The 27,735-nt window shown below is 42.3% G+C and overlaps 1 protein-coding gene across 1 annotated transcript in view; it reads right to left on the reverse strand.

Moving 5' to 3' along the window:
* Positions 1-361: 361 nt before the first annotated feature.
* The window catches only part of IL20RB (interleukin 20 receptor subunit beta), a 58,971-nt gene continuing 31,597 nt past the window's right edge, over positions 362-27,735 (reverse strand). The window contains exons 4-7 of the mRNA XM_049870489.1: positions 23,897-24,021; positions 21,676-21,826; positions 20,215-20,357; positions 362-595 (exon numbers count right to left, since the gene is read on the reverse strand). Coding sequence (XP_049726446.1) covers positions 488-595; positions 20,215-20,357; positions 21,676-21,826; positions 23,897-24,021 — 527 coding nt within the window. The 3' untranslated portion in view covers positions 362-487. The remainder of the gene's footprint in view (positions 596-20,214; positions 20,358-21,675; positions 21,827-23,896; positions 24,022-27,735) is intronic.

Consider the following 27,735-nt stretch of genomic DNA (forward strand, 5'->3'; position numbering starts at 1 on the left):
CCTTTTTGGTTAGCAGCCAAGCTCTTAACCAGGTAGTTCTTGTTAAATATTTATATCCCAGAAAAGTTGAACTAATCCTAACAGTTTCCCTACAATCCTACATGTGCTAGATTTATATATGTTTTATTTATATTTATTTTAAATATATAAATGTATTATTTATTTATTTAACAGATATGTAATTCATCCCCCATTTTACAGATAAGAAAACTGAGGACCAGAAAGATTAGGTCACTTTCCCCAGGGTTACTCAGCTAGTGAATGGCAGACCCAGGTCTAGCGGGCACATCTCCTCACCCTCAATCAGTGCTCTGTCCATCAAACCACTCTGCCTCAGATAGTTGGATCTAGAGATGGACAGGGCTGGCTCTTCTTTCTTCTGTTGCCTCTTGTCCATGAAGGAAAATAGAAATGTAGCCTTTCTCCTCATGGGTCCTGTGTTGTGCAGACCAGGTTCTCAGCTTCAACTGGGCCTTCCCCAAGCCTATTAGATCCAATCCCTGAGGAACTCCTCAGAAGACAGCACAGACATGGCACAGGGTTCTACCTCTTCCCTTCTGCAGCTGATTAACTTCTGGGGTGAATTGGTGATTTTCTGAAAAATAATTTTCATGAATATTCATTAGATGCTGGTAGCAGTAGTAAAAAAAAAAAAAATCACAACTATTTGATTAACTTTCAAGAAGTAAAAAAAGTCCAAAGACAATTCCAACCCCTAGATCATGGACTTCTGACATTTGTTGAGATTATTACCCAGTTCACTACCCAGCAGTTCCCTGGAGACCCTGCTTGGTCAGTATTCCCCTCTCTGGGACCATACCCACCAAAAGCCAAAAATATAATTCTTATAAAAAAAAAAAAATCTAAACTCCTTCCACAGGGAGCTCTGAAAACAATGCCCCGGTCTGAGATGCTCTATGTAAAGTACCTAGCACAGTCCGCATCCAGACAGTGTGCTCCTTAAGTCAGAATTCCTTCCTTACTCATATTTCATCTTCTCCCAGAGGCCCCAGTACATTGCTTTAATGTTGTAAACATGTAGACATCAACTTTTCAGAGGGACTCTCCCACCCATTGCTAGCATGCTCATCTCCACCAAGATGCTCTAGGTGTTCTACAATAGTCTCCTATGTCTTTTTCTGTCATCATTCCAAAGAGTAGCACATGGGCATAGACAAATTGGCATGATTTCCCTCCACGACAGTGCCCCAGGAGACATCAGCTTCATTAAGCCAGTCATCTTGATCCTTGTCCATTAAGAGGCAGTTGCAGGGGCTGACTTAGTGGTCATGGGCAATATCAACATGAAAAAACAACACAGCCATGGATGAGCAAGGCTCACTGAGTGGGGGTGTTAGTATGAAGCCAACTACAGTTCACTGCTGCTGGTCCAGGCAGAGTCTCAGGTCACTGACTACCTAAATCTGAACAGGTTATACCTGAATATTTTCTAAATTCTAGAGCTATGTTGTCCAATAGAAACATAATATGAACCACATATGCAACTTTAAATTTTCTAATAGCTACATTTAAGAAATAATTTTAAAGGTGAAATGAATTTAATAATATACTTTATTTAACACAATATATCCATAATGTTTTCATTTCAAGGTGCACTTAATATAAAAATATTAATAAGATATTTTACATTGCTTTTTATTTTTTTTAATTGAATCTTCGAAGTCTGTTGTGTATTTTACAGTTAAAAAGCACATCTCAGTTTGGACTAACCACATTTCAAATGCTTAATAGTCACTTAATAGTGGCTCCTGTATTGGACAGTGCATTTCTGGAGCATTAAAGTGAAGCAAACAGCGGAGTCTCAGAATTTCAAAGGCAAAAAACTGTTGTCTGACTTTTGAACAAATTTTCGAACAAGGCTCAGCTGATTTTTTTTTTTAATTGAACTTTAGATGAAGGTTTACAGAACAAGCTAGTTTCTCATCAGACAGTACACACACTGTTGTATGACATTCTCCCTTCTCAACCCTGGGTTCCCTGTTACCAGATTTCCTGTTCCCTCCTGACTCCCAGTCCCTGCCCCAGCACTGGTGTACCCCTTTAGTCTTGTTTTGTTCCATGGGCCTGTTCAATCTTTGGCTGAAGAGTGAACCTCAGAAGTGACCTCATTACTGAGCTGAAAGTGTGTCTGGGGGCCATACTCTCAGGGTTTCTCCAGTCTCTGTCACGCCATCAAGTCTGGTCTTTCCTTTTGAGTTAGAATTTTGTTCTACATTTTTCTCTAGCTCTGTCTGGGACCCTCTACTGTGATCCCTGTCAGAGCAGTCAGTGGTGGTAGCTGGGCACCATCTAGTTGTACTGGACTCAGTCTGGTGGAGGCCGTGGTAGATGTGGTCCATTAGTCCTTTGGACTAATCTTTCCCTTGTGTCTTTAGTTTTCTTCATTCTTCCTTGCTCCCAAAGGGGTGAGACCAGTGGAGTATCCTAGATGGCCACTCAAAGACTTTTAAGGCCCCAGATGCTACTTACCAAAGTAGAACGTAGAACATTTTCTTTATATACTCTGTTATGCCAATTGAGCTAGATGTTACCTGAGACCATGGTCCCCAAGGCCCCGGCCCAGCAATTTGGTCCCTCAGGGAGTTTGGATGAGTCTGTGGAGCCTCCGTGGCCATGCCTTGTACAGGTTGTGCTGGCTTCCCCAGTATTGTGTACTGTCTTACCTTTCACCAAAGTTACTGCTTATCTTTTGTCTATTAAGTGTTTTTCCATCCCCTCCCCTCCCCTCCCTCGTAATAATCAAATATTATTTCTTTTTGTATGTAAACTTTTTCATGAGTTTTTACAGTAGTGGTCTCATGCAATATTTGTCCTTTTGTGATTGACTTATTTCACTCAGCATAATGTCCTCCAGATGGATCCATATTATGAGACGCTTCACAGATCCATTGTTGTTTTTTATGGTTGAGTTTATTGCTGTCATTTGTAGTGCTTTGTGTGTGTCTGCGTGTGTGTGTGTGTGTGTGTTGCTAAAGTTTTCTTTGTTCCTCTTTCTCTCCTGTGCTGAGTTCCTTTTGTTTGTGGATTTCTTTTTCGTTTCTTTCATTTTTGTAGAATTTTTTTTCATTGAGACTTTATGTTTTTCTTCCTTATTTTGATCAGTAGGTTTATTAACTTCCTTTGTGCTTAACTTGAAATTTACCTTTGTCTTCCTAGGTAATATGTTCCTTTTATTACTTGGTATTGCCTTGCCTTCCTCTCCATTAGAAATTCTATACCTGTTTATTCTCTCTTTTATTGTTCTAGCATTGTTGTCGTTTACAGATTAACCTCTCTGGTTCCCTGTTGCAATTGTTTTGGTTTTGGATAGTCCTTGAGAGTTCATTTCCTAGGTTGGTATCTGGCTGGTACAATCTTGCATCCTAGATTCAGGCTGTGGTCTGATGTTGTTTGTTCTCAGACTGAAGGACTCCCTTTAATAATTCTTGTAAATTTGGTTTGGTTTTTACATATTCCCTTAATTTCTGTTTATCTGGAAATGTCCTAATTTCACCATCATATTTGAATGAAAGTTTTGCAGGATATATTATTCTTGGTTGGCAATTTTTTTCTTTCAAGGTTTTATAGATGTCATCCCATTGCTTTCCTGCCTGCATTGTTTCTTTGGACTAATTAGAGCTTAGTCTTATTGTTTCTCCTCTGTATGTGACTTTTTGTTTTTCTCAAGCAGCTCAAGGGATTTTTTCTTTGTCTTTGGTTTTAGCAAGTGTGATTATCATATGCCTTGGTGTTTTTCTTCTGGGGTCTATCCTATATGGGGTTCATTGAACTTCCTGGATGGTCAGCTTTTCATTATTCATGATATTAGGGAAGTTTTCTGTCAGCAATTTTTCAGTGATCCTCTCTGTGTTTTCTGTTTTCTCTCCCTGTTCTGGAACTCTGATCACTTGCAAATTTTTGCTTTTGATTGTATCTCATGTAATTCTCAGGGCTTCTTCATTTTTCTTCGTTCTTTTTCTGATTTTCCCTCCAACAGAGTTGTATCCAAGTGTTTGTCTTCAATTTTGCTGATTCTGTCTTTCATCATTTCAAACCTACTCCTCAGCCCTTCTATGACACTGTCCATTTCTGAAACCTTGTTGTTTATCTTTTGAATTTGTAATTGTTGTTTTTGTAAAATTTCTAGTTGTGAATTTATTTTTGGCGTTTTGTTCCTGTATTTTATTTATTTATTTATTTTTGGTCTATATTTTCCACGAATTTGTCTGCCTTTTCCAAAAGTTTGTCTATTTTTTCCTCATTTTTGTCTGCTTTTTGCCTCAACTCTCGGATTGCTCAGAATATTAAAGAATTGAATTCCCTGTCAGGTAGTTCTGGTTCCTTTTCTTCTACTGGAAAGTCATCTGGTGTTTTATTTTGGATCCCTACTGGACCCGTTCTGTCCTGTTTTTTTATGTTTTGATATTGTCTGCTGTCTTCAGGACATTTGGTAGTTATTTTCTTCATTTCTTGACTGTAGATTTGTTTCATCCTGCTTTTTTGTTTTATTTGGTTATGTCTAAGCAGGTGGGCTGTGCGCTCTTTGTTGTTTCCTTGTCTGTAGTCACTATAGTTTTCACCTCCTTGTCCAATGGGCACGGCCAGTTATTCAGCTATGGTGCAGCAGGGAAGGTCCAGCTGAAGGGGAGGGGCTGGGATGGGTTGTTTATGGCACATACTAGGGCTGACAGGGTGGGCCAGGAATCAGCATTGGGCTGGTTCCAGTAGGCCATACCTGTGCTGCTCGGAGGAGTGATGTTCAGTGCATGGTACAGGTAGGCAGGAAAGAGGGGGGAAGTTGTGATGTGTGGAGCTAATGGGGCATGGGAAAGAGGAGAGAGGGGAGAGAAAAACAGGAGCAAAAAACAAACAAGCAACCAAAGAGAAAAAAAAGAGTGCTAAGAGAGCTTGCCACTGGAGTGGAGAGATGAGAAACTGAGAAATGGAGAAAAGCAAAAAGTAAAGAAAAAGGGAAAAAGAAAGAAAAAAAAGTAACTAGATGAAAATTTGGAAAAGAAAAGGAAAGTCCCCAGGAGTCCTGGACTCCCACCAGTGGGGCTGCTAAGACCAGGGAAGTGGTTCCCAGGCTGCACACTATAGCCTGGCTAGAAGGGGTATAGCTGTCATACAGCACCAGGTATTCAGGAGACAGGAAAAGGAGATAAGTGTAGAGAGACAGGGACTGAGAAATGAAGACAGACGGAAAGGGAAAAAGAGAAAGAAAAGGAAAAAAAAAAAAGAAAGAAAGAAGAAAAGGAAAAAAAAAAAGAAAGAAATGCCCCCGGGGATCACACCTATGCAGCTGTGCATATTGAGGCAGTGGCTCCTAAGCCATGCAGTGCAGCCCGGTTAGAAGGGGCTCCCAAGCTGCAAACAGAAAAATAGAGCAAACAAACAAAACAGAACAAAGCAAAGCAAGGGGAAAAAAAGCCCCAGGTATCCCACCAGCATGGTGTCACAGGCCAGGGGAGTGATTCCCCAGTTGAGCGTGGCTTCACAGCCTTTCAAGAAGAAGCAAATATGGCACACGGAGCCAGGTGTTCCAGAGAAAGGATGGGGAGGAAGTAGGAGGCACAGAAGAAATCAAAAGAGATGAAGCCGTACCATCTCAGGGGCCCAACCAGTGTCGGCAGGGCGAATCCAAGCAGCCCGAGGTCAAAGCAGTTGCCTCCTGGCCAAGAGACTGTGGCTAGCTGGCAGGAAGTAGAGGAGGCCGAAGGGGTGGGGGAAGAAGAGATGGGACTAGGAAAGCATATATCACTTGTTACCAGCTAGGGCAAATCCAAACAGGATGCTGTACTTCCTAGCTGGCTGAGCCAGCACAGCCAGCCAGAAGCTTGGAGGTAGAGCAGCAGGGAGAGAATGTGGGGTGCGAAAGCATGTATTGCTGGTTACTGGGTGCTCTGTTTCCTGCTGGGAGTTCCACAAAGCTGCTGCCCGGTGCTCCCTGTCTGCCGATCCTGACCGGAGTCCAAGATGGCAGATCCGTGCTGCGTTAGCTGATGGGGCCCTCCCCACGTATCTCTCCTCGCTCTTCATCTTCTGTCAATTTCTTATTCCATTTGGTGCTTGGCTGAGTTCTCTGTCTCTTCATTTGGCACTTCAGGTTCCAGGAATGACGTTCGTCTGTGTTTTACGTAGTTTTTCGGGTCTTTGTTGCAGAGGGATGGCGTGGTGCTTCTGGTTTATGCTGCCATGTTGGCCAGGAGCCCCTCAGCTGATTTTTTTTTACATATTTGAATTAGCTTTTAACATTAAAAGCTCAGAGATTTCTCATTTAAAAAATTCTAAATTTATGGGTGTGCTTCTGAAATGGGAATATTTTGGAGCACTGGCTTACATTCTACTTAACATCATGCAACTGGGGCTGAGATACAATGGCCTTCTTTAGATGGGACATTTTTGCCAGAATCCCCACCTCTCCTCCCTATTGAATTACATTCTTTGCACTACACACTCATTGCAGGAGGGAGGAGATAGCTGCCTGCCCCCCAGAGACATCTTCACTCAAAAAACCCACTTTCTGTGAAGAACACAAGGTCATACTTGGGATGGTGCATTGAAAAATAACTTAGGACCACCTTTATGCTTGCAGTCTATTTTACAGTGGAATATGGCAAGAAGCAAGAAGAGATAGAATAAAATGAGTAACAGAAAGGAAGAAACAGTTCTGGATGAAAGTCAAGGAAGAGAAATTATATTTTAAAATGGGGAATATACACTGAGCACTATTAATATAATTTTTCTTATATACACACACATATTAAAAAACAAAAAACTGTCATCAAGTTGATTCTGACTCACAGTGACCCTATAGGACAGAGTAGAACTGCCCCACAGGGTTTCCAAGGAGCAGCTGGTGGAATTGAACTGCCAACTGTTTGGTTAGCAGCCAAGCTCTTAACAACTGCACCACCAGGGCTTCCACACAAATATATGTACTTATGTAGCACTCTGCTTCCATAAAGATTACAGCCTTAGGGAGGGAGGGAGAGGGGTATTCACTAATTAGATTGTAGGTAAGTTTTATTTTAGGTGAAGGGAAAGAAAATACACAATACAGGAGAGGTCAACACAACTAGTCTAAACCAAAAGCAAAGAAGTTTCCTGAATAAACTGAATGCTTGAAAGGCCAGCATAGCAGGGGCAGGGGGTTGAGGACCATGATTTCAGGGGACATCTAGTCAATTGGCATAATAAAATCTATTAAGAAAACATTCTGCGTCTCACTTTGAAGAGTGGTGTCTGGGGTCTTAAACACTAGCAAGCGGCCATCTAAGATGCATCAATTGGTCTCAACCCACCTGGAACAAGGAAGAATGAAGAACACCAAAGACACAAGGTAATTACGAGCCCAAGAGACAGAAAGGACCACATAAACCAGAGACTACATCAGCCTGAGACTAGAAGAACTAGATGGTGCCCAACCACAACTGATGACTGCCCTGACAGGGAACTCAACAGAGAAACCTGAGGCAGCAGGAAAGCAGTGGGATGTAGACCCCAAATTCTCATAAAAATACCTGACTTAATGGTCAGACTGGGACTGGAGGGACCCCAGAGGCCATGGTCCCCAGACCTTCTGTTAGCCCAGGACAGGAACCATTCCCAAAGCCAACTCTTCAGACAAGGATTGGGCTGGAATAGGGGATGGAAAATGATACTGGTGAAGAACGAGCTTCTTGGATCAAGGGGACACATGAGACTATGTTGGCATCTCCTGTCTGGAGGGGGGATGAGAGGGCAGAGGGGGCCAGAAGCTGCCTGAATGGACACGAGTAGTGAGAGTGGAGGGAAAAACTGTGCTGTCTCACTGGAGGGAGAGCAGTTAGGAATGTACGGCAAGGTGTATGTAAATTTTTGTATGAGAGACTGATCTGATTTGTAAACTTTCACTTAAAGCACAATAAAAATTAATTTAAAAAAAGAGAGAGATTGACTCAAGGTACACCCTACACTAATCCTGCCTCATCAACATAACAAAGATAACTCATTCACAAATGGGATTTAACCACAAGCGTAGAAATTTTTTGTAGAAGTTAGGATTTACAACACACATTTTTGAGGGACACAATTCAATCCATAACAGTGGCACATTATACAATAAGTCCTTGACATTCATAAGGGATAGGTAGGTCTCAAGACTTAAAAAAAATACAGACATTAACCTGCTATATCACCATTTTTTAAAATAATATGGTTAAACCTTTCTTAAAAGTCTATTCTAAGTCAAACTCTTTTTCATAGCCAACTATAATTTCATAGACTATCTTGTAGACATAAGGGGATAATTTAATTCTGGTATCAGGATATGCTTTGAGTCCACTGAGGGATTCTCTGAATAGTTTATCTATGTAACAAAAAGCCTTGAGCTGATAGTCACTGTACACACCACTCATGGTATTCATACATACAGTGTTTCCTTCAAAGTGGTGTTCCATGGATCTTTATTATATGAATATTTCTGGAAAAGAGATAAAATTGTTTACCTCAATAATGATTCACGAATACACATCCAGTTGTCAATGTATATGAAGAGTTAAGCCATTTTTTTTCTATTTTGTTTTACATCTTTTGAAAAATTTCAAACTCAAAGAAAAGTTGAAAGACCAGTGAAATGAATATATAAACGAATTATTAACCTACAGCCATACCAGTTCCATCTCTCTCTGTAAACACACACGTACACACCTCCCTTTTATCAAACCATCTGAAATTTGGCTGAGGACATCATGCTATTTCACCCCTAAATGTTGAGGAACAGACTTTTAATTCTGATGGAATTTCTGGATTCCATGGAGGTTGAGGTACCCACCCAAGCTATCTCCCTGAGATGATCTTTAAACCTTGAGGCTAGAGACTACTGGCCACCTTTAAGTGAAACAGTAGTCTGGCCTTGGGCATTGTGTGCTTTTATAGAATTATTAATGTGCAGTTAGTTTCGACAGATACTCCAGAGGTCAGACTAGAAAATCTGTCTTAGGGTCAATCAGTAATTACTTTAATTGTTCTTCATGACAATGCTGTATGAAATCCTTCTTGACCAAAAATTGTTTTATCAGTTCTATTCCAGTCCCCCTTCTGTAGCAATGTCAATAAGATGGGATATAAGAATCTCTGGAAATTCTTTTTTCTTTTGAATAGTTTTGATTCGTTAGTTGAAATATCATCCTGATTTGCAAACCATATATTAAATAAACTTCAACCAGCCTCTATTATAGGCTTAATATGATTTTTGTTTTAACAATTCTTCATTATGCCTCTCCCTATTATAAGGACAAGGACCCTGGTGTGCAAGGGGTTTGCAATTAGCTGCTAACATAAAGGATGTTATCCTCAGAAGAAAGGCCTGATGAACTACTCCCGTAGAGATAACAACCAAGAAAACCCTATGGAGCAGTTCTGCTCTGTAACACTTGGGGTCACCACGAGAAAGGGACTGATGGGACAACAGCCAACAATACAACCTTATCACCATTACCACACTTAAAAAATTAACACAACTTGACCAAGGCAAAGTCATAGAAGCTTTCTAGACACATCCAAATATCTTGCAGGACCGAGTTACTGTGGCTGAGGGCTGGGGACCATAGCCTTGGGGGGGACATCTAGGTCAGTTGGCATAACATAGTTCTACATCCTGTTTTGGTGAGTAGTGTCTGGGGTCTTTAAAGCTTGTGAGCAGACATCTAAGATGTATCTATTGGTCCCATCCCATCCAGAGCAAAGGAGCATTAAGAAAATCAAAGACACAAAGAAAATATTAGTCCAAAGGACTAATGGACCACATGAACAACAGCCTGAGCCCAGACGAACTAGATGGAGCCCAGGTACTACCAATGAATGCTCTGACAGGATCACGATAGAGGGTGCTGGACAGCATAGGAGAAAAATGTAGAACAAAATTCAAAGTCACAAAAAAAGACCAGACTTACTGGTCTGACAGACTGGAGGAACCCCCAAGACTACGGCCTCAGACATCCCACTAACTCAGAAGTGAAGCCACTCCCAAAGTCCACCTTTCAGCCAAAGATTAGACAGACCTATAAAACTATAACACACATGGGGAATGTGCTTCTTAGTTCAAGATGAGAGGGCAGGAAGTGAAAGGAAAACTGGAAAAATGGACATGGAGGACCCAGGGTGGAATGGGAAAGGGGGATAGTGTTGACACATTGTGGGGATTGCAACCCATGTCATGAAACAATTTGTGTATTAATTTGTGAATGAGAAACTAATCTGCTCTGTAAACTTTCACTTAAAGCACAATAAAATTAAAAAAAAAAAGATTACAGCCTTGAAAACCTTATGGGGCAATTCTATTCTGCCTTACAGGGTCGCTATGAGTCAGAATCAACTCTACTGCAACAGGTGTATACATACACACACACACATATATATATACATACACACACATATATATACACACGTGTGTGTGTATATGCCTGTTGCAGTGGAGTTGATTCTGACTCAATAGCAACCCTATAGGGCAGAATAGAATTGCCCCATATGGTTTCCAAGGCTATAATCTTTATGGAAGCAGACTACCACATCTTTCTCCTGCAGAATGGCTGGCTGGTGGATTCCAACCAATGACCTTTTGGTTTGCAACTAAGTGCTTTAACCGGTGTGCCACCAGTGCTCCACATATATGTAATTGTTGTTGTTTTTGGGTGTGATCCAGGCCATTCCGACCCATCGTGACTCTATGTACAACAGAATAAAATGCTGCCCAGTCCTGCACCATCCTCACAATCTTTGCTATATTGGAGCCCATTGTTTCAGCCACTGTCAATCCATCTTGTAACGCATCTTTCTCTTTATCACTGACCCTCTACTTTACCAAGCATGATGTCCTTCTCCAGGGACTGATCCCTCCTGAAAACATGTCCAAAGTACCTGAGACAAAGTCTCACCACCTTTGCTTCTAAGGAGCATTCTGGCTGTACTTCTCCCAAGATAGATTCGTTAGTTCTGGAATTCCATGGTATATTCAATATTCTTCGCCACCACCATAATTCAGATGCATCAATTCTTCTTCAGTCTTCCTTATTCATTGCCCAGCTTTCACATGCATATGAGGGGATTGAAAAGACCATGGCTTGGATCAGGTGCACCCTAGTCCTTAAAGTGACATTTTTGCTTTTTAACACTTTAAAAAGGTCTTTTGCAGCAGCTTTGCCCAATGCAATATGTCACCTGATTTCTTGGCTGCTGCTTCCATGGGTGTTGATTGTGGATACAAGTAAAATGAAATCCTTGACAATTTCAGGATTTTCTCCGTTTATCACTGTGTGGCTTATTGGTCCAGTTGTGAGGATTTTTGTTTTGTTTATGTCCATGTGTAATCCATAACGAAGGCTGTAGCCTTTGAACTTTATTAGCAAGTGCTTCAAGTCCTCTTCACTTGCAGCAAGCAAGGTTCTGTCATCTGCGAATCAAAAGTTGGCATCTGTCTCCAATCCAGACGCTGTATTTTTCTTCATGTACTCCAGCTTCTTGGATTATTTGCTCCACATACAGATTGAATAAGTATGTGAAAGGATACAACCCTGATGCACATCTTTCTTGATTTTAAACCATGCAGTACGCCCTTGCTCTGTTCTTGGTCTATGCACAGGTTCTGCATGAGCACAATTAAATGTTCTGGAATTTCCATTCTTCTCATAGTATCCATAATTTGTAATGATCCACACAGGCGAATGCTTTTGCATAGTCAATACAACACAAATAAACATCTTTCTGGTATTCTCTGCTTTGTGCTATAATTCATCTGACATCAGCAATGACATCCCTCATTCCACATCTTCTGAATTCAGCTTGAATTTCTAGCAGTTTCTTGTCAATGTACTGCTCCAATCACATCTGAATTATCTTCAGCAAAATTTTACTTGTGTGTGATATTAATGATATTAATTCGATAATTTCCACACTCTGCTGGATCACCTTTCTTTGGAATGGGCAGATATATGGCACTCTTCCGGTTGGTTGGCCAGGTAGCTGTCTTCCAAATTTCCTGGCGTAGATGAGTGAGCTCTTCCAGCGTTGCATTCGTTTGTTGAAACACTCAGTTGGTATTCCATCAATTCCTGGGGACTTGTTTTTCACCAATGCCTTCAGTGCAGCTTGGACTTCTTCCTTCAGAAGAAGGAAGTCAGTTCTTGATCATACGCTAACTCCTGAAGTGGTTGAACTTCGACCAACTCTTCTTTGTATAGTGACTCTGTGTATTACTTCCATCTTCTTTTGATGCTTCCTGCACTGTTCAATACTTTGCCCACGGAATCCTTCAATATTGCAACTTAAGGCTTGAATTTTTCTTCATTTCTTTCAGATTGAAAAATGTCAAGCATGTTCTTCCCTTTTGGTTTCCTAACTCCAGGTCTTTGCACATTGCATTATAAAACTTTACTTTGTCTTTTCAAGCTACCCTTTGAAATCTTCTGTTCAGCTCTTTTACTTCATCATTTTTTCCATTCACTTTAGCTACTCTACATTCAAGACTGAGTTTCAGAGTGTCTTCTGACATCTATTTTGGTCTTTTCTTTCCTTCCTGTCTTTTTAATGACTTTTTGCTTTCTTAATGTATGATGTCCTTGATGTCATCCCACAATTCATCTGGTTTTTAGTGCTCAATGTCTCAAATCTATTCTTGAGGTGGTCTCTAAATTCAGGTGGGATATACTCAAAGCAGTATTTTGGCCCTCACGGACTTGCTTTAATTTTCTTCAGCTTCAACTTGAAGTTGCACATGAGTAATTGATGGTCTGTTTCTCAGTCGGCCCTTAGCCTTGTTCTGACTGATGATATTGAGCCTCTCCACCAACTCTTTCCACAGATGTAGTTGATTTGATTTCTGTATTTCATTCGACAAGGTCCACGTATATAGTTGCCATTTATATTGTTGAAAAAGGTATTTGCAAAGAAGAAGTCATTGGTCTTGCAAAATTCTATCATGTGATCTCTGGTGTCATTTCTATCACCAAGGTCATATTTTCCAACTACCAATCCTTCTTTGTTTCCAACTTTTGATTTACAATCCCCAGTAATTATCACTGCACCTTGATTGAATGTTTGATCCATTTCAGACTGCATAAGTTGGTAAAAATCTTTAATTCCTTTATCTTTAACATTGAACAATATATATACATATATATTGTTTTCATTTACTACATACTTGGTGATAAAATCTTAAATGGAATGAAATTCTTAATGGTATATTTCAGAGTGCACCCATCACTGACTGTGAAATTGTAGATGTAGACACATGAAATGTCTAATCCATACGGATAAATTCAACACTTACAAATGCAATAGGGCTTTATGAAAAATTGTCAAGGATTTCCATTTAGCAATTTTCCATGGTTTAATTTGGAAAGATGCATAGATTTTGCAAGGATGACTGGAAATTGGCTTTCAATAGTTTGGAGGATTATCTGTAAGTAGTGCAAATGTTGAAGTACAGCTGGGAGTAGGGAGTAGGGAGATGGCAGTAGGGATGCACGGCTCCAGAAAGTGCTTGGGATTTAACGGGCACTAGTTTTTTTTTTTTTTTTTTTAGTGTCCTGGTTTTTTAGTGATTTGCTAATAGGCAGTAGAAACCTGTACATAGATCAAGACGCTGTTTTTCAGACAGAACAAGGGGATACTGCATGGCTTAAAGTCAGGAAAGGTGTGTGTCAGGGTTGTATCGTTTCATCATACTTATTCAAACTGTATGCTGAGCAAATAATCCAAGAAGATTGACTATATGAAGAAGAATGGGGCATCGGGATTGCAGGAAGATTCATTGCCAACCTGTGATATGCAGATGACACAATCTTGCTTGCTGAAAGTGAAGAGGACTTGAAGCACTTGCTGATGAAGATTAAGGACTGCAGCCTTCAGTATGGATTACACTTCAGCATAAAGAAAACAAAAGTCCTCACAACTGGACCAATAAGCAACATCATGATAAACGAAGAAAACATTGAAGTTGTCAAGGATTTTATTTTACTTGGATCTACAATCAACACCCATGCAAGCAGCAGCCAAGAAATCAAATGACACATTGGGCAAAGCTGCTGGAAAAGACCTCTTTAAAGTGTTAAAAAGCAAATATGTCACCTTGAAAACTAAGATGCACCTGATCCAAGCAATGTTGTTTTCAATCATCTCATAGGCATGGGTAAGCTGGACAATGAATAAGGAAGACCAAAGAAGAATTCACACCTTTGAACTGTGGTGTTGGCGAAGAGTACTGAATATACTATGGACTGCCAAAAGAACAAACAAATCTGTATTGGAAGAAGAACAGCCATAATGCTCCTTAGAAGCAGGATAATAACAAAACTTCATCTCACTTACTTTGGACATTGTCATGGATTGAATTATGCCCCCCCAAAAATGTGCGTATCAATTGGACTGGGCCATGATTCCGGTATTGTGTGATTTTCCTATATGTTGTAAACCCTGCCTCTATGATGTTAATGAGGGAGGTTGGGCAGCAGTTGTGTTAGTGAGGCAGGACTCAAACTACAAGACTGGGTTGTGTCTTGAGGCTATCTCCTGAGATATAAAAGAGAAAAGTGAGCTGAGAGATGGAGGGCCTCATACCACCAAGAAAGCAGTGCCAGGAGCAGAATGAGTCTTTTGGACCTGGAGTTCTTGCACAAAGAAGCTCCTAGTCTGGGGAAAGATTGATGAGAAGGCTGACAGAGAAAGAAAGCCTTCCCCTGGAGCTGACACCCTGAATTTGGACTTTTAGCCTACTTTACTGTGAAGAAATACATTTATCTTTATTAAAGCCATCCATTTGTGGTACTTCTGTTATAGCAGCACTAGATGACTAAGACAGACATGTTATCAGAAGGGACCAGTTCCTGGAGAAGGACATTAAGCTTGGTAAAGTAGAGGGTCAGCAAAAAAGAGGAAGACCCTCGAAGAGATGGATTGACACAGTGGCTGCAACAACAGGCTCAAGCATAACAATGATCATGAGGATGGCAAAGGACTGGGCTGTGTTTCATTCTGTTGTACATAGGATCACTATGAGTCGGAATCAACTCAATGACACCTAACAACAACAACAGTGATTTGCATCTCACACAGCACTGGAGAGACAGCATAGACTCAGAATAATTGTCCACTCTTAAAATCTGGGAGCAAAAACAAAACAAAAGTTAAAAGCCTTATGGAAAAGAATGCATGTAGGAACAGACACTGCAACAATGTGGAAAGGATAGTAAAAGAGAACACAGCATGAAAAGGTAGTCAAGAGTAACAGTACCTATCTGTCATGGATGAAAGTGGAGTCAGACTAAAAATTAATGAAAAGATTCACCATGCTATCATAGAATCTCTTTATCTCTGTCCTCATGTAAGCTTGGTGGTTTTCTCCAAAAGCTATTTTTAGGGTGTGGCTCCAATGCATCAGCATTTCTAAGAGTTCTCACTATTTGAAGACTCTTCGTGTGCACCTGAAATCCTATAAGGAACTCCCCTTTTACATGGTTCTTTCTTTGGCCCTTAACTGTTCTTCACTAACAAGGCGCCAGGCCTTGGGAGGATGCTAGTGCCCCTGATCCTGAGGCACAGCGGAGAACTCTGCAGAAGCTCTGAATGTGGGACAAGGAGAGGAAAAATGAAGATGTTAAGAATAGAATAGCCAGTGATTGGAGAGAAAACATGGACAACAGAGACAAGAGGGAAAATACCATACGAGAACAAAATTCCATTGCTGTCAAGTCAATCCCAATTCATGGTGACCCTGTGTGCTACAGAGTAGAACTGCTCCATAGGATTTTCTTGGCTGTAATCTTAAAAGAAGCAGATCACCAGGCCTTTCTTCTGTACTACCACTAAACTAAAAAACCAAAATCATTGCCTATGATTCTGACTTGTAGTGAAGCGACAGAGTTTCCAAGGAGTGACTGGTGGATTCAAACTGCCAACCTTTTGGTTAGCAGCCAAGGTCTTAACCACTGTACAACCAGGCTCCATAGTACCACTAGGTGGGTTCAAACCACCAGTCTTTAGGTTAGTAGTCAAATGCAAATCGTTCACACCACCTAGGGACCTACAAAGGGTAAACCCCAGATGGGGAACACTGGACTTTTCACCATGTGTGGAAAGGAAGAGATAGTGACACCCCTGAGCTAGAAATGCCTCCCTTCCATTATTATCATTTTGGATCAGTGCAGTGATTCCTCTTTTACTGCAGGGTTCCACTTCTACTTAGGGCAGAGGAGCACCTATCAGACCAGATTAAAAACTCTGACCAAAATATAAAATAAATTTGCTTAAGTCACTAGAGAGCAACCAAAAGTTGATGCTTAAAACATAGGAATGTCACTGGGTGAGTTTCCTATTTTTACAGCCCAAGCACAGGCCCCACTTGTGCCATGAGAGGTAGAAGTCTTACTGGCTTGAAGGACCAGAGGACAGAGGTTAGTGCAAACCCAGAAGTTGGAAAGTGATAGGAGAGAGCCAGAAAGGAGAATCCCCAAATTCTGCACATAAATTCTGCCCAAATCTCCATGTGACCTCTGAACTATGCAGGTGTGGGACAAACTCCAAGCAGCCCACTTAAGGTTAAAAGAACTAACAGATATCGACTGACTACTGCATGAACTATCAGAGTTTGGAATTTGTATCCATCCAAGTTAATTGCTTACTAAAACAAACGAGCAAACAAACAAAAAAATCAATATTCTTTAAAGGAGCATAACAGAATTCAAGATCTCTCCCATGTACTGATCAAAATATCCAGAACACAATCCGAAATTACCAGATATAAAAAGAATCAGGAAAATGTGATCTATACCAAAATAAAAAGTAATCAATGGAGACCAACCTTGTGATGACCTACAGGGTGAAATTTTCAAAGATTTTCAAATAGCAAACAAAGGTATAGATGAAAATTTTCTCATAATGAATGACCAAATAGAAAAATTCAGCAGTGAATATTAACTATAAAAAAGAACCAAATGGAAATTGTAGAACAGTAAAATACGATATCTGAAATCTAAAAACAAAATGCACTAGATGTCCCTAAAAGCAGATCGGTGATAACGGAAGAATCCATGAATGAGAACAGAGATTAACAGATATTATCCAATCTGAAGGATGAAAAGAAAAAAGTTTTAAAAAAATGAATAGAGCCTCAAGGATCTGTGGGGACGATATCAAAGGTCTAATATACCTGAAATTGGAGTCACAGAAAGCGAGAAGAGAATGGTACAGAAAAACTATTTGAAGAAATAATGACTGAAATTTTCCAAAATTTTGATGAAAAGTGTAGATTTATAGATTCAAGAAGCTCAACGAACCATAGCAGAATAAATGTAAAGAGAGCCACACCCAGGCACACAGTCAAACTGCTAAAAAAAAAAAAAAAGGTAATTTGAAAGCAGCAAAAGGACATATTTCACATAGGGGAACTATGTTAAAAAATGACACTGTTTTCTTAACAAAAACAACTGAGACCAGGAGATAGTTAAACAAAATTTTTTAAGTATTGAAAGAAAAAAAACTGTCAATCAAGAATTCTATATCTAGTAAAAATATCTTTCAAGGATGAAGGTAAAATAAAGACATTTTCAGATTTTAAAAATCTAAGAGAATTTGTTACCAGCAGACCCACACTACCTGACCTACTGTAAGAAGTTTTTTAGATGAAAGGGAAGCCATACCAAATGGAAACACAGATCTCAGGAAAGAAGGAAGAGCACTAGAGATAGTAGCTCTGTGGGTGACTATATTATCCATTACCCATTGCAGTCAAGTTGATTCCAACTCATAGCAACCCTGTAGGACAGAGTAGAACTGCCCCACAGGGTTTCCAAGGAGCGGCTGGTGGATTCGAACTGCCAACTTTTTAGTTAGCAGCTGAGCTCTTACCAACTATGCCCCCAGGGTCCTGGGTAACTCTATACTATCTTAAATACCTTAAAATATATATGACTATTTAAAGCAAAAATTATTGCAAGATTCTTACATTTCACCTGAAAAGATACAGTATTAGTTCTCAGTAGACTGAAAAGTTATGGACATACATGTATTCCTAGAATACCCATGAAAAAATAATATGAAGTATAATTAAAAGGTCAATAGAATAAATAAGTTTATTAGAATAAATAAAGGGTCATTAGATAAATTAAAGTGCAGTTTGAGAAAATATTTAATTAACCCAAAAAGAGGCAGAAAAGGAAGAAAAGGGGGGAAAAAAACAGATGAGAGAAATAGAAAATAAATAGTAAAATGATTAACCTAAGTCCAAATCAATCATTACATTACATGTTAATAGACTAAACACTCCAATTAAAAGGCAGACATTATGAGAATCTCTGAGAAATAAAAAAAAAAAGCATTGTTTACAGAAGGCACACTTCAAGTATAAAACACAGATTTTATATTTGAAAGATGGAAAAATACATGTCATATAAACAGTAAACAATATCAATGTCAGGACAAGGAATATTACCAGAAATAAAGAGGGACATTTTGTAATGATAAAAGACTCAGTTACTCAGGAAGACATAGCAATCATAAATGTTTATATACCTAAAACAGAGCTTCAAAATATATCAAGGAAAAATTAATATAAAGAAAAGGCAAACTAGACAAATAGTGGTGCTATAAAAAAAAAATGGTGCTATAGTTCTCAATAATTAATAGAACAACTATATAAGAAATCAGTAAGGACAAAGATGACCTGAACAACACTATCAAAATTTTTTACCTAATCAATATTTGTAAAACACTACCCTTGACAAGAAGCACTGGTGGCACAGTGGTTAAGAACTTGGCTGCTACCCAAAAAGTTGGCGATTCGAATCCACCAGCTGCTCCTTGGAAACCCTATGGGGCAGTTTCACTCTGTTCTACAAGGTTGCTATGAGCCGGAATCAACTCAACAGCTATGGGGTAAGGGGGACCTCCAACAAATGCACAATACACATACTTTAATGCTGTAGTGTGTATTGGTTCCCTGAAGTTCTTGCTGAAGGGGAATGAAGGTTCACCCTGTCCCCTGTATTTGATGCTTTTATGTTTAATGGTAAAACATTCAGACATTTAGAGTGGAACTGATTCGAGGGATGATAGTAAGCTTTATTAAAAGGGAAAACGAAATGTGTTATTAATACATGTAAAGCCTTAGAATAATATCTAGTGCTTAGAAACCTCTGCACTAGTGTTGACTAATGTTATTATGACTACCTGAAAGTACTAGAGAAAGGAGAGCTGGCTGGCATTAGGATAAGAGGGTGGAGGAATGTTCTGAAGACTGGATTACAGGGAGAATTGTTCCTCCTGTGTAAGGAGAGAAAGCAGGGCCATGCTGGTGCCACAAGAGTGATCCCCTCTGATATAAAACACCTGCAGGCTGATAAGGAACTATAAGGATGCATAGGTTGCAGGCACTTCCAGCCCTAGTTGCTTTTGAGCTGAATGCTAGTTCCCTTCTCCCAGGAGATAAATGCGATAACTGTCACACGCTGGGATGACTGGGACTTTTTTTGCGCCATTGTATGTTGTTAGGGCATGAGGGATTGGGGATGGGGAGGAGGAAAGAGGCAGCCAGATGGAACATGGAGGGAGCTGCTTTGTTTGGGGCACACAGAGCCTATGCCCATAGAGAGGGTCAGAACTGTGGTCCAGTGTCCTCAGGATTAAGATAAGAATTCTGTGCTTGGAGGAGCTGGGAAAACAGGTGGAGACAACTACCCTGGGTCCAGATTGCTCCTCCCACTCCACAGACCAAACCACAGTCCATGCCTCCCACATTCACACACACACATATACTCCTCACCTTGAGAACCAATGGGGCCATTGGCATGTGAATTGAATATACTGTGTTGGAGCATGTTATTGAATATAGCTGCTGTTAAAATTTTGGGAAGGGGCCAGGAAGGCTTGGCAGGCTGGTCCGGAAGGGTAAGACTGCACATGCCTCTTGAGATGGCAGGCATACAGGGCTGTGCAGCAGACCTGCTCTCTTGGCCAAGCTGGGTCCTGGGGACATGCAGAGGTGGCCTGCCTGGGGGTCCAGGGAGGTACTACTCCCTGGAGAAGGGAGGTTTCTCCCAGCCCTTCTGATTAGAAATGAAGTCCTATAAATGCTTTTCTCCCCTCCCTATAAATGCCTGTAAACCCACGAAACATGTGCCATGCCTGACGAAGGCCCAAACATCTGGCCGGTGTCATGCTGAAAAGAAAAAATAATGCTATTACCAAGGTGTCAGGGAGGACCACTGAGGGGCAGCAGGAGTACCGGAGCACCTGGCCCATTTTCCAGATGGAAAGCGGCACAACCACAAGGAGCAGCATGAAGCCAACAAATCCAAACAGGGCCAGTGCCAGGGGGAGGGCCTCTCCTGGAAACAGAGATAAGAAACACTTAGGAGATAACAGCAGAGACACAATCTCCAGTCCTGGGGCTCCTCAGTTTCCTGCAGTTAGCTCTACGTATTGGCCAAGAGTGCTGTTGCCAACATTGACATTTCATCTGTGCCCTAGTGATTAAAGTTACCACCATGAAAACCATTTGTCTAAAATCTAGATTAAAGGCTGTTTTCCAGAAAGCCCCAAGGAAGATTCAAATCCTTTTCTGAGGAAGGGAAGAGTATCACTTGTTAAGGAACCAGCCGTGTTAGCGTGTACCTTGGCACTGCTACCAGCAGGATGGCACAATGCCAGTCCCCAGGCAGAATGCGAGGGAGGTGCTGAAAGAGAACAGCAGGGAAGGGTGATAACCGAAAACAGAGCATACTTCACAGTTTGCTCCTGGCATTGATCCCTATTATGGAAGAAAATACTGAGTTCAGAAAACAGTCACACAATAACATATATCAAGCACCTACTGTGTGTACTGGGGCTACTAACTCCTACGGGCACTGTGCCAGGAGCTAGATGTGTATCCATCTGTTCTTCACAGCAGGAGGGAATATCCCTGCTTTCATAGGGGCAGAATCAATGTGCAGAATGGTTAAGTGACTTACCCAAGGTAGAGATGGCTTCAAAACCCATATCTGCATGGGCAAGAGCAGCGGAAAGGAGAGTTTTCAATGTGTGTCTTACACCTTTTTTTGGGGAACTATATGAATGTACTGCATATTCAAAATAATAATTAGAATTGTTAATGACTGAAAGATTATACAAAAATGTAAATAATGATGTTTGAGTAGCAGGATCATGGGGTGTGGGTGTTTTGTTCTGCTTCTTTTCAAAAGGTTTTCGAACATTGTAGACCATAAAGAATTCAAGGATTAAGTCAAACAAAAGAATTCTATAGACTCTCCATAAGGTCCCTTCCAGACAAAAGAAGCTGTGATATAAAATGGGGTGCCTCCTTACCAGGTCTGAATCTCTGGTGTCCCAGACTGCTCTCCTGCAACCCCCATTATTCACAGGCAGTAACCATCTGGTAAACCAGCCTTGGCACATCTAGCCCCAGGTCGAGAAAGCTTTCAGGGGAAAGTGCTCCAGAGGGCTGCTCAAGTGACACCCCACCCAACCCAGAGTGTACTCCTGCCTCAGGGGGAATTTTCCTCACCATGGGAGCCCACCCAGTCTTGGGGCAGGTCAGTGAGACTAAGGGAAGACCCAGAACCAAAGGAGTCCAGCAGACATCCATGCACCCACCTGGAGGGGCTGTCACCTGTTCAGGGCTCCAGGGAACCTACCTGTCCTTACCTTGCACCTCGATACATTCTGCCTGGCTGAAGGCACTGTGCCTCTCTATAGTCTTCACAAATGTCTGGGCCTTCACGCAGTACCTGGCCGCTGGCTCCATGGTTTCCAGGTGCACTGGAATGCCCCCACTCTTCACCACTTTAACATGTTCCTTTAGGAGACCAAGAAACACAGTGACTGAGGGAGGTGGGACTGGAAAGGGCAAGAAGCACCAGGCTGGAAAAGTTGCAGATCCATCCTTTCCAGGATGCATCCAGGAACATTCCTTCTCACTCTTTGGCTTATATTTATCAAGCACCTACCATGAGCCACACACTGTTCTAGGTACTGGGACACAGCAATGAACAAAACGGACAAAGTTCCTGCCCTCATGGAGCTCACATGCTGGGAGATAGACAATATATAAACACATATCAGGTGGTGATAAGTGCTATGAAGAAAATGAAGCAGGGCAAGGGGATAGAGAGTGATGGAGGGCATTATTTTAAACAGGGTGTTTAGGGAAGGCCTCTCTGACAGGGTAACATCTGGGCAGAAATCTAAAGGTCAAAACTCTGAGTCGGGGGCTTGTCATGGCCACACTGTCAAGGGAATAAGCACACAGGAGAGACTAAGTTGGTAGGCACAGTTCCCCCCTCCCTCATTCATCTGTCTACCCATCTGTCCACCCCTCCACCTCCACCCCACACCCCAAGGTTTGTGATCCAGGTCTGATCCTGTGAAGGCTTGTCTGGCCAGGCCCAGATGACTAAGGGTACATATTCCTTTCTCAGCATGAACCGTGCCAGTTGCCAAGGGTGGAGAATGGGCTCCATCCCAAAGAATCTGAGGGAGCTTCATGCACCCTGGTGCCTAGGCCCTGACCTGTCCGCACTCTACTCCATCTGCCTGGCTGGCAATGCATGTTCTACCCCTGGGCCCTGACCCAGCAGGGAAGGCACCAAATGGATGAATACTAGAAATCAGCATCAGTGACAGCCCCTGTCATATGGGCGATGGAGCACATGCTGGCACCCCAGACACTGCTATGAAATCAGGGTACCCCTGGCCCTGTCATGAAAAGGACCCAATCAGAGGCCAGCAACCTACAACCTGCAACCCGTGAGGCATGATAACATGAGCAGGACCAGTCAGATCCCTCTCCTAGGAATTCAGTCTTGGAAAGCTGAATACCTGGGGCTAGAATCAAGGACAAAAAAGAAAGAGCACGATGAAGGGAATCAGGCCTGAGAGGTCTTGAAGGCCGGGGAGCCATAGCCATAGATAAGTGAAGGAAGGAGTGATGAGGGAGCAGACCTGTGAGTGAGCAGGGCAGAGGGCCACAGAAAAAATCCAGCGGAGAGGACCCACCCACCAGAGGGAAGCAAGGCCTCCAGAGGTGAGGTCCCTGTGAAACGGGGGGTGTGCTGCAGCCTGGCTCTATGCCACCTCTGGTCATAGGTACTGTGGTAGCCCCTATTGATCCATATCAGTCCTTATAATAAAGCTTATTTGTCCTTGTGCTGACTGGAGTGGGTCTCTAGGCCTTGTCACCTTGAGCAGAAGCTCCACAGGTCTGACTGTCCCCTGGTCCCTGCTCAAGCTCCACCCCTCTGTGAGGGCTGATATCCCACCCCACCCCAGCCTGCAACAGCCTTCTCACAGGGGAGGACAGCGTCCCATTTAGGCATGTCAGGGTCCCGCCCGCTCATAATTAGACAGGTTCATTTATAAGCTGTCTCCTGGCCCACTGCCTCCACTTCTGCACCCTGTCCAGATACACACCCTCAACAGGCTTGTGCCAGCCTCACATGCTTTTGAAATTTTCTGGTTGATCTGGCACAACCTGGCCTACTGCTCCTAAACATGCCAGGGAGAGTGGCTAAGGAGATCAGTTGATGAGGGAGAAGAAATGTATTGAAAAGATGTTATAGATTCAACTAGGTTAGAGTTTAGGACAAGAAGGCAGCCCCCATACTTCAGCAGATCTGAAATGAAAAGGCTCCCAGCCAAGGCCTGAGATGGACCAAGGCAGTTCTTTGAAGAACCAGCTGGAATTGTTGACATATTCTCATTTCTCCTTTCTAGTAAGTCACCCACACCTGCTCATCCTCAGGCCACCCCAGGCAGTGAGCTTGCAGAGGCCAGCTTGCCTTGCCCACCCCTCAGAGCCTGTGCCCCCTCCTCCAAAAGCCTCAGAAAAACTGAAGCCTGGCTCAAAAGCCGGGGCAAGAAGTCTCACCTTGGTACCAGGCTCACTCTTCCAGTAGGCCACATAGAACTCAAACTGAGGCCCCAAGTCTTCCAGCAAAATAACCATGTGAAAGCCATCTTTGGTGACCTCTATCTTGGGTGGGGTAAGGATGGCTGTTGACAAGACAAGAGGAGAATCAAAGCCAGCCCCAGACAGGACTGATTTCCCTGGAACATGATGACAAAGTCATTGGTGGAAACACACCAGGCCCTGTGGAGAAGGGATAGTGTTGGTTGTACCTCCACAGCATGTGGAAACATGCACAGAAATACTATCCTGTACTCAGCAAGTACCCAGTAATTGCTTTTTTAATGATAGATGAATGAATGAAAAAAAAATGACAGACTTACTGTAATTCCCTTTTGCACCCCTTGTTTATAACAAGGAAAAGCTGGTGGCATAGTGGTTAAGAATTTTGCTGCTAACCAAAAGGTCGGCAGTTTGAAACCACGAGGTGCTCCTTGGAAACAGTTCAACTCTGTCCTATAGGATTGCTATGAGTCAGAATCAACTTGATGGCAACGGGCTTGGTTTTTTGGTTGGTCTACAATAAAGTCCTCTGTTCCTTCTCCTGGAGGCACATACACAGAAAAGTGACTGTTCAGGGAAACATTCTTTCTTTCAGTTTTAAAATTTTATAATCCAACCTCCTCTTTTTACTTTTCCTGCAGAAATTGCTCCTCACTTTGGCTCATCTAAGTGAACAGGTGCTGTTTCTTAATACTTGCCAAATACCTATGGGAACTGGGGTCTATACTGATCACAGCCATGGCCCCTTTGCCCCATTCTGTAGGGGGCATGTACATTCCTTTAGCTCACACAGATCAGTGACATGTTCTGGCTGCTGATGACTTTCAAAAATCGCAAATCAGCAGCCTATGAAGGGCCATTCTAGTCTCAGCCCAAAGATTCTTTATGTCATATTCTGACTAGGAGCTGTTGGCATGTCAGAGGGTTTTACAAATTCCAATAATCAACTCTGGAAATTACTGCACGAACATAAAGCACCATCTTTCACCTTCTTGATTCCAAACAGAGAGGCTAATAGCCCCTGTGGATACATTCCCATCAGCAGGCCAAGAACAAAAGGGCCTCCACCGGTGTTCTCTACACCCTGGTTACTGATGATGGATCCATGCTTGCCTTTCAGATTCAGATACCACAGAAGGGCCACCTTAGATTGCTGGCCTTGGCTTGGGAGGTAAGTGGGGTGTGTTTTGGGCTAGCTCCTGCTGCACTGGGGTCAGCAAACACTTGGAAGATAGGCAGTTCCTGGAGGGATTTTTCAGAGAGCAACATATTTCCCCCTTGCCTTCTTCATCAGGGGAAGAATGTGTGCCTAGGCCTTGTCACCTTAGACAGGAGCCTGGATAGGGAAAATAAGAACTTTGGAAGTCAGGGGACATCTGTGCAAAACATACTCAGTCCAGAAGTTTCATGTGACCACACAGCACCAGTAAAATTACCTCTGAAACACCTCCAGAAGGAAAAGAGATCATTGACTCCTCCATTTTTAAGTCAAGCATAGCTAGAATTGGGTCCTCTGATCTTAATCTTTACTAAGACTCCCACTGCCATCTAGGAAAATTATCTAAAGCTTCAGTTCAGAGACTATAAGACAGTGTTGGGGTAGGAACCTCTGTACTATGCACTCTACAGACTTATCTCATTTAATCCCCGCCCCCACCCCCAGCATGCTTAATGAGGTAAATGTCATTCCTGTTGTACACATGATGTAACTGAGCCTCAGAGAACGTTAAGGGACTCCCCAGAGTACACAGTTAATGGCCAGAATTTGAGCCCATTTACGTCTATGTTTCTAGCCTCCCCTGTGTGCGGCGTTTAATCCAGGGTTTTGAACCAATTCTTTCTGGTTTGATCCCCTGCTGATAATTTGCATTTCTAACAAATTCCCAGGAAGTTAAGGAACTTTTTAGAAATGCAAATTATAAGCAGGGAACTTGTTAGAAATGCTAATTCTCAGCAGGGAGTTGAACCTGAAAAGAACCAATTTGAAGTCCTGGTTTAGTCTCTGTAGTACTGGAACTCGACCACAGTTGTAGATGAGAATAACCTGGGAGATTTTTTTTAACTCCCAATAAGCAAGTCACACACCCCCCCCCAAAAAAAAATCACACACAGATTATTTAAATCAGACTGGGGGTGGGTACAAGACATCAGTGGAATTTAAAGCTCCTAAAAAAAAAAAAATTTTTTTTTTTTTTTAAGGTAACTGGGGAAACCCTGGTGGAGTAGTGGTTAAGTGCTATGGCTGCTAACCAAAGGGTTGGCAGTTCGAATCCACCAGGCACTCCTTGGAAACTCTATCGGGCAGTTCTACTCTGTCCTATAGGGTCGCTATGAGTCGGAATCGACTTGATGGCACTGGGTTTGGTTTTTGGTTTAAGGTAACTGGTGGCATAGTGGAAACCCTGGTGGTGTAGTGGCTAAGTGCTACAGCTGCTAACCCAAGGGTCGGCAGTTCAAATCCACCAGGCGCTCCTTGGAAACTCTATGGGGCAGTTCTACTCTGTCATATAGTGTCACTATGAGTTGGAATCGACTCAGCAGCAATGGGTTTTTAAGGTAACTCCAATGTACACTGAAGATTGAGAACCTCTGCTCTCAACACGGCTTCCTTTTAAGAGTAGGAAGTGCTTCTCGAGAGACACTTAAAACAGGATTTTTCACAGGTCTGGAGAGAAGTTGGGTGGCCTTTTCCAAATGCAAATGAACAGACTTAATGTCCTTAAGAATTTCTATCCCACCCAGTTGCTAACTCTACCTCCACATTTCCTGCCTTCTGATGCAGGTGCAGAGACTCCTGTTCCCCACTCCTCCTGCAGTCTTTTTAAGGTTTACGCAGTCCTTCTTATGCACAAGTTGTTACTGTGCACCTCTACCCACATAGACGCTCCCTCATCTCCATCTAGCCCAGGACTTCCTTTTCAGCAACAGCTGCCAGCCCCCAGCAATGGTCTTGACTGGGGTACCATGCTCCCTAGACCCAAAGGGTGGTGCTGGGTGCTGCATGGGCACTGCAGGCAGATCTTCAGTGCCCTCTCGTCCCCCTGAGGCTCTCCTGGTACCCAGCACTGGGATCCCACCACTTCATGGGCATTTCCCCAGCATCTGAGGGCCTGGGGAAAGGAGCCTGGGCAGAGGAGCCTGCATTCTGCACGATATTCTTTAATTGGTATCTGTCTTAGGTATCTAAAACCCACTGCCATCAAGTCAATTCTGACTCTTAGTGACTCTATAGGACATAGTAGAACTGCTCCATAGACTTTTCCAGGCTGTAAGTCTTTATGCAAGCAGACTGCCACATCCTCCTCCCATGGAGCTACTGGTTGACTCGAACCACTGTCCTTTCGGTTAGCAGCCAAGTGCTTTAACCACAGAAATACCACAAGTAGATGGCTTTAACAAAAAGAAATGTATTCTCTAATAATTTAGGAGGCTAGAAATCTGAATTCAGGATGCCAGCTCTAGGGGAAGGCTTTCTTACTCTGTCAGTTCTAGGGAAAAATCCTTGTCTCCTGTCCATTCAACATCTGTGGGCCTGGCATTCCTTGGAGATTTCCATGTGTCTTGGCATCAATCTTTCGCTGGGTCTAGGAGGTTCTCAGCACAGGGACTTCAGGTCCAAAGGACACCCTCCACTGCCAGCTCTTCTTTCTTGGTGGTCCCTAATCTCTCTGCTCACTTCTCTCTCCTTTTATCTCTTGTGAAAAAGAAAGTGTGACTCAAGCAAGGGTGTGACCTAAGTCAGGCAGTGACTTTAGTAAGGGTGTGACTCAAGATATACCCCATACTAATCCTGCCTC

This window comes from Elephas maximus, chromosome 26 (genome assembly GCF_024166365.1).
Source record: "Elephas maximus indicus isolate mEleMax1 chromosome 26, mEleMax1 primary haplotype, whole genome shotgun sequence".
Classification (NCBI taxonomy): Eukaryota; Metazoa; Chordata; class Mammalia; order Proboscidea; family Elephantidae; genus Elephas; species Elephas maximus.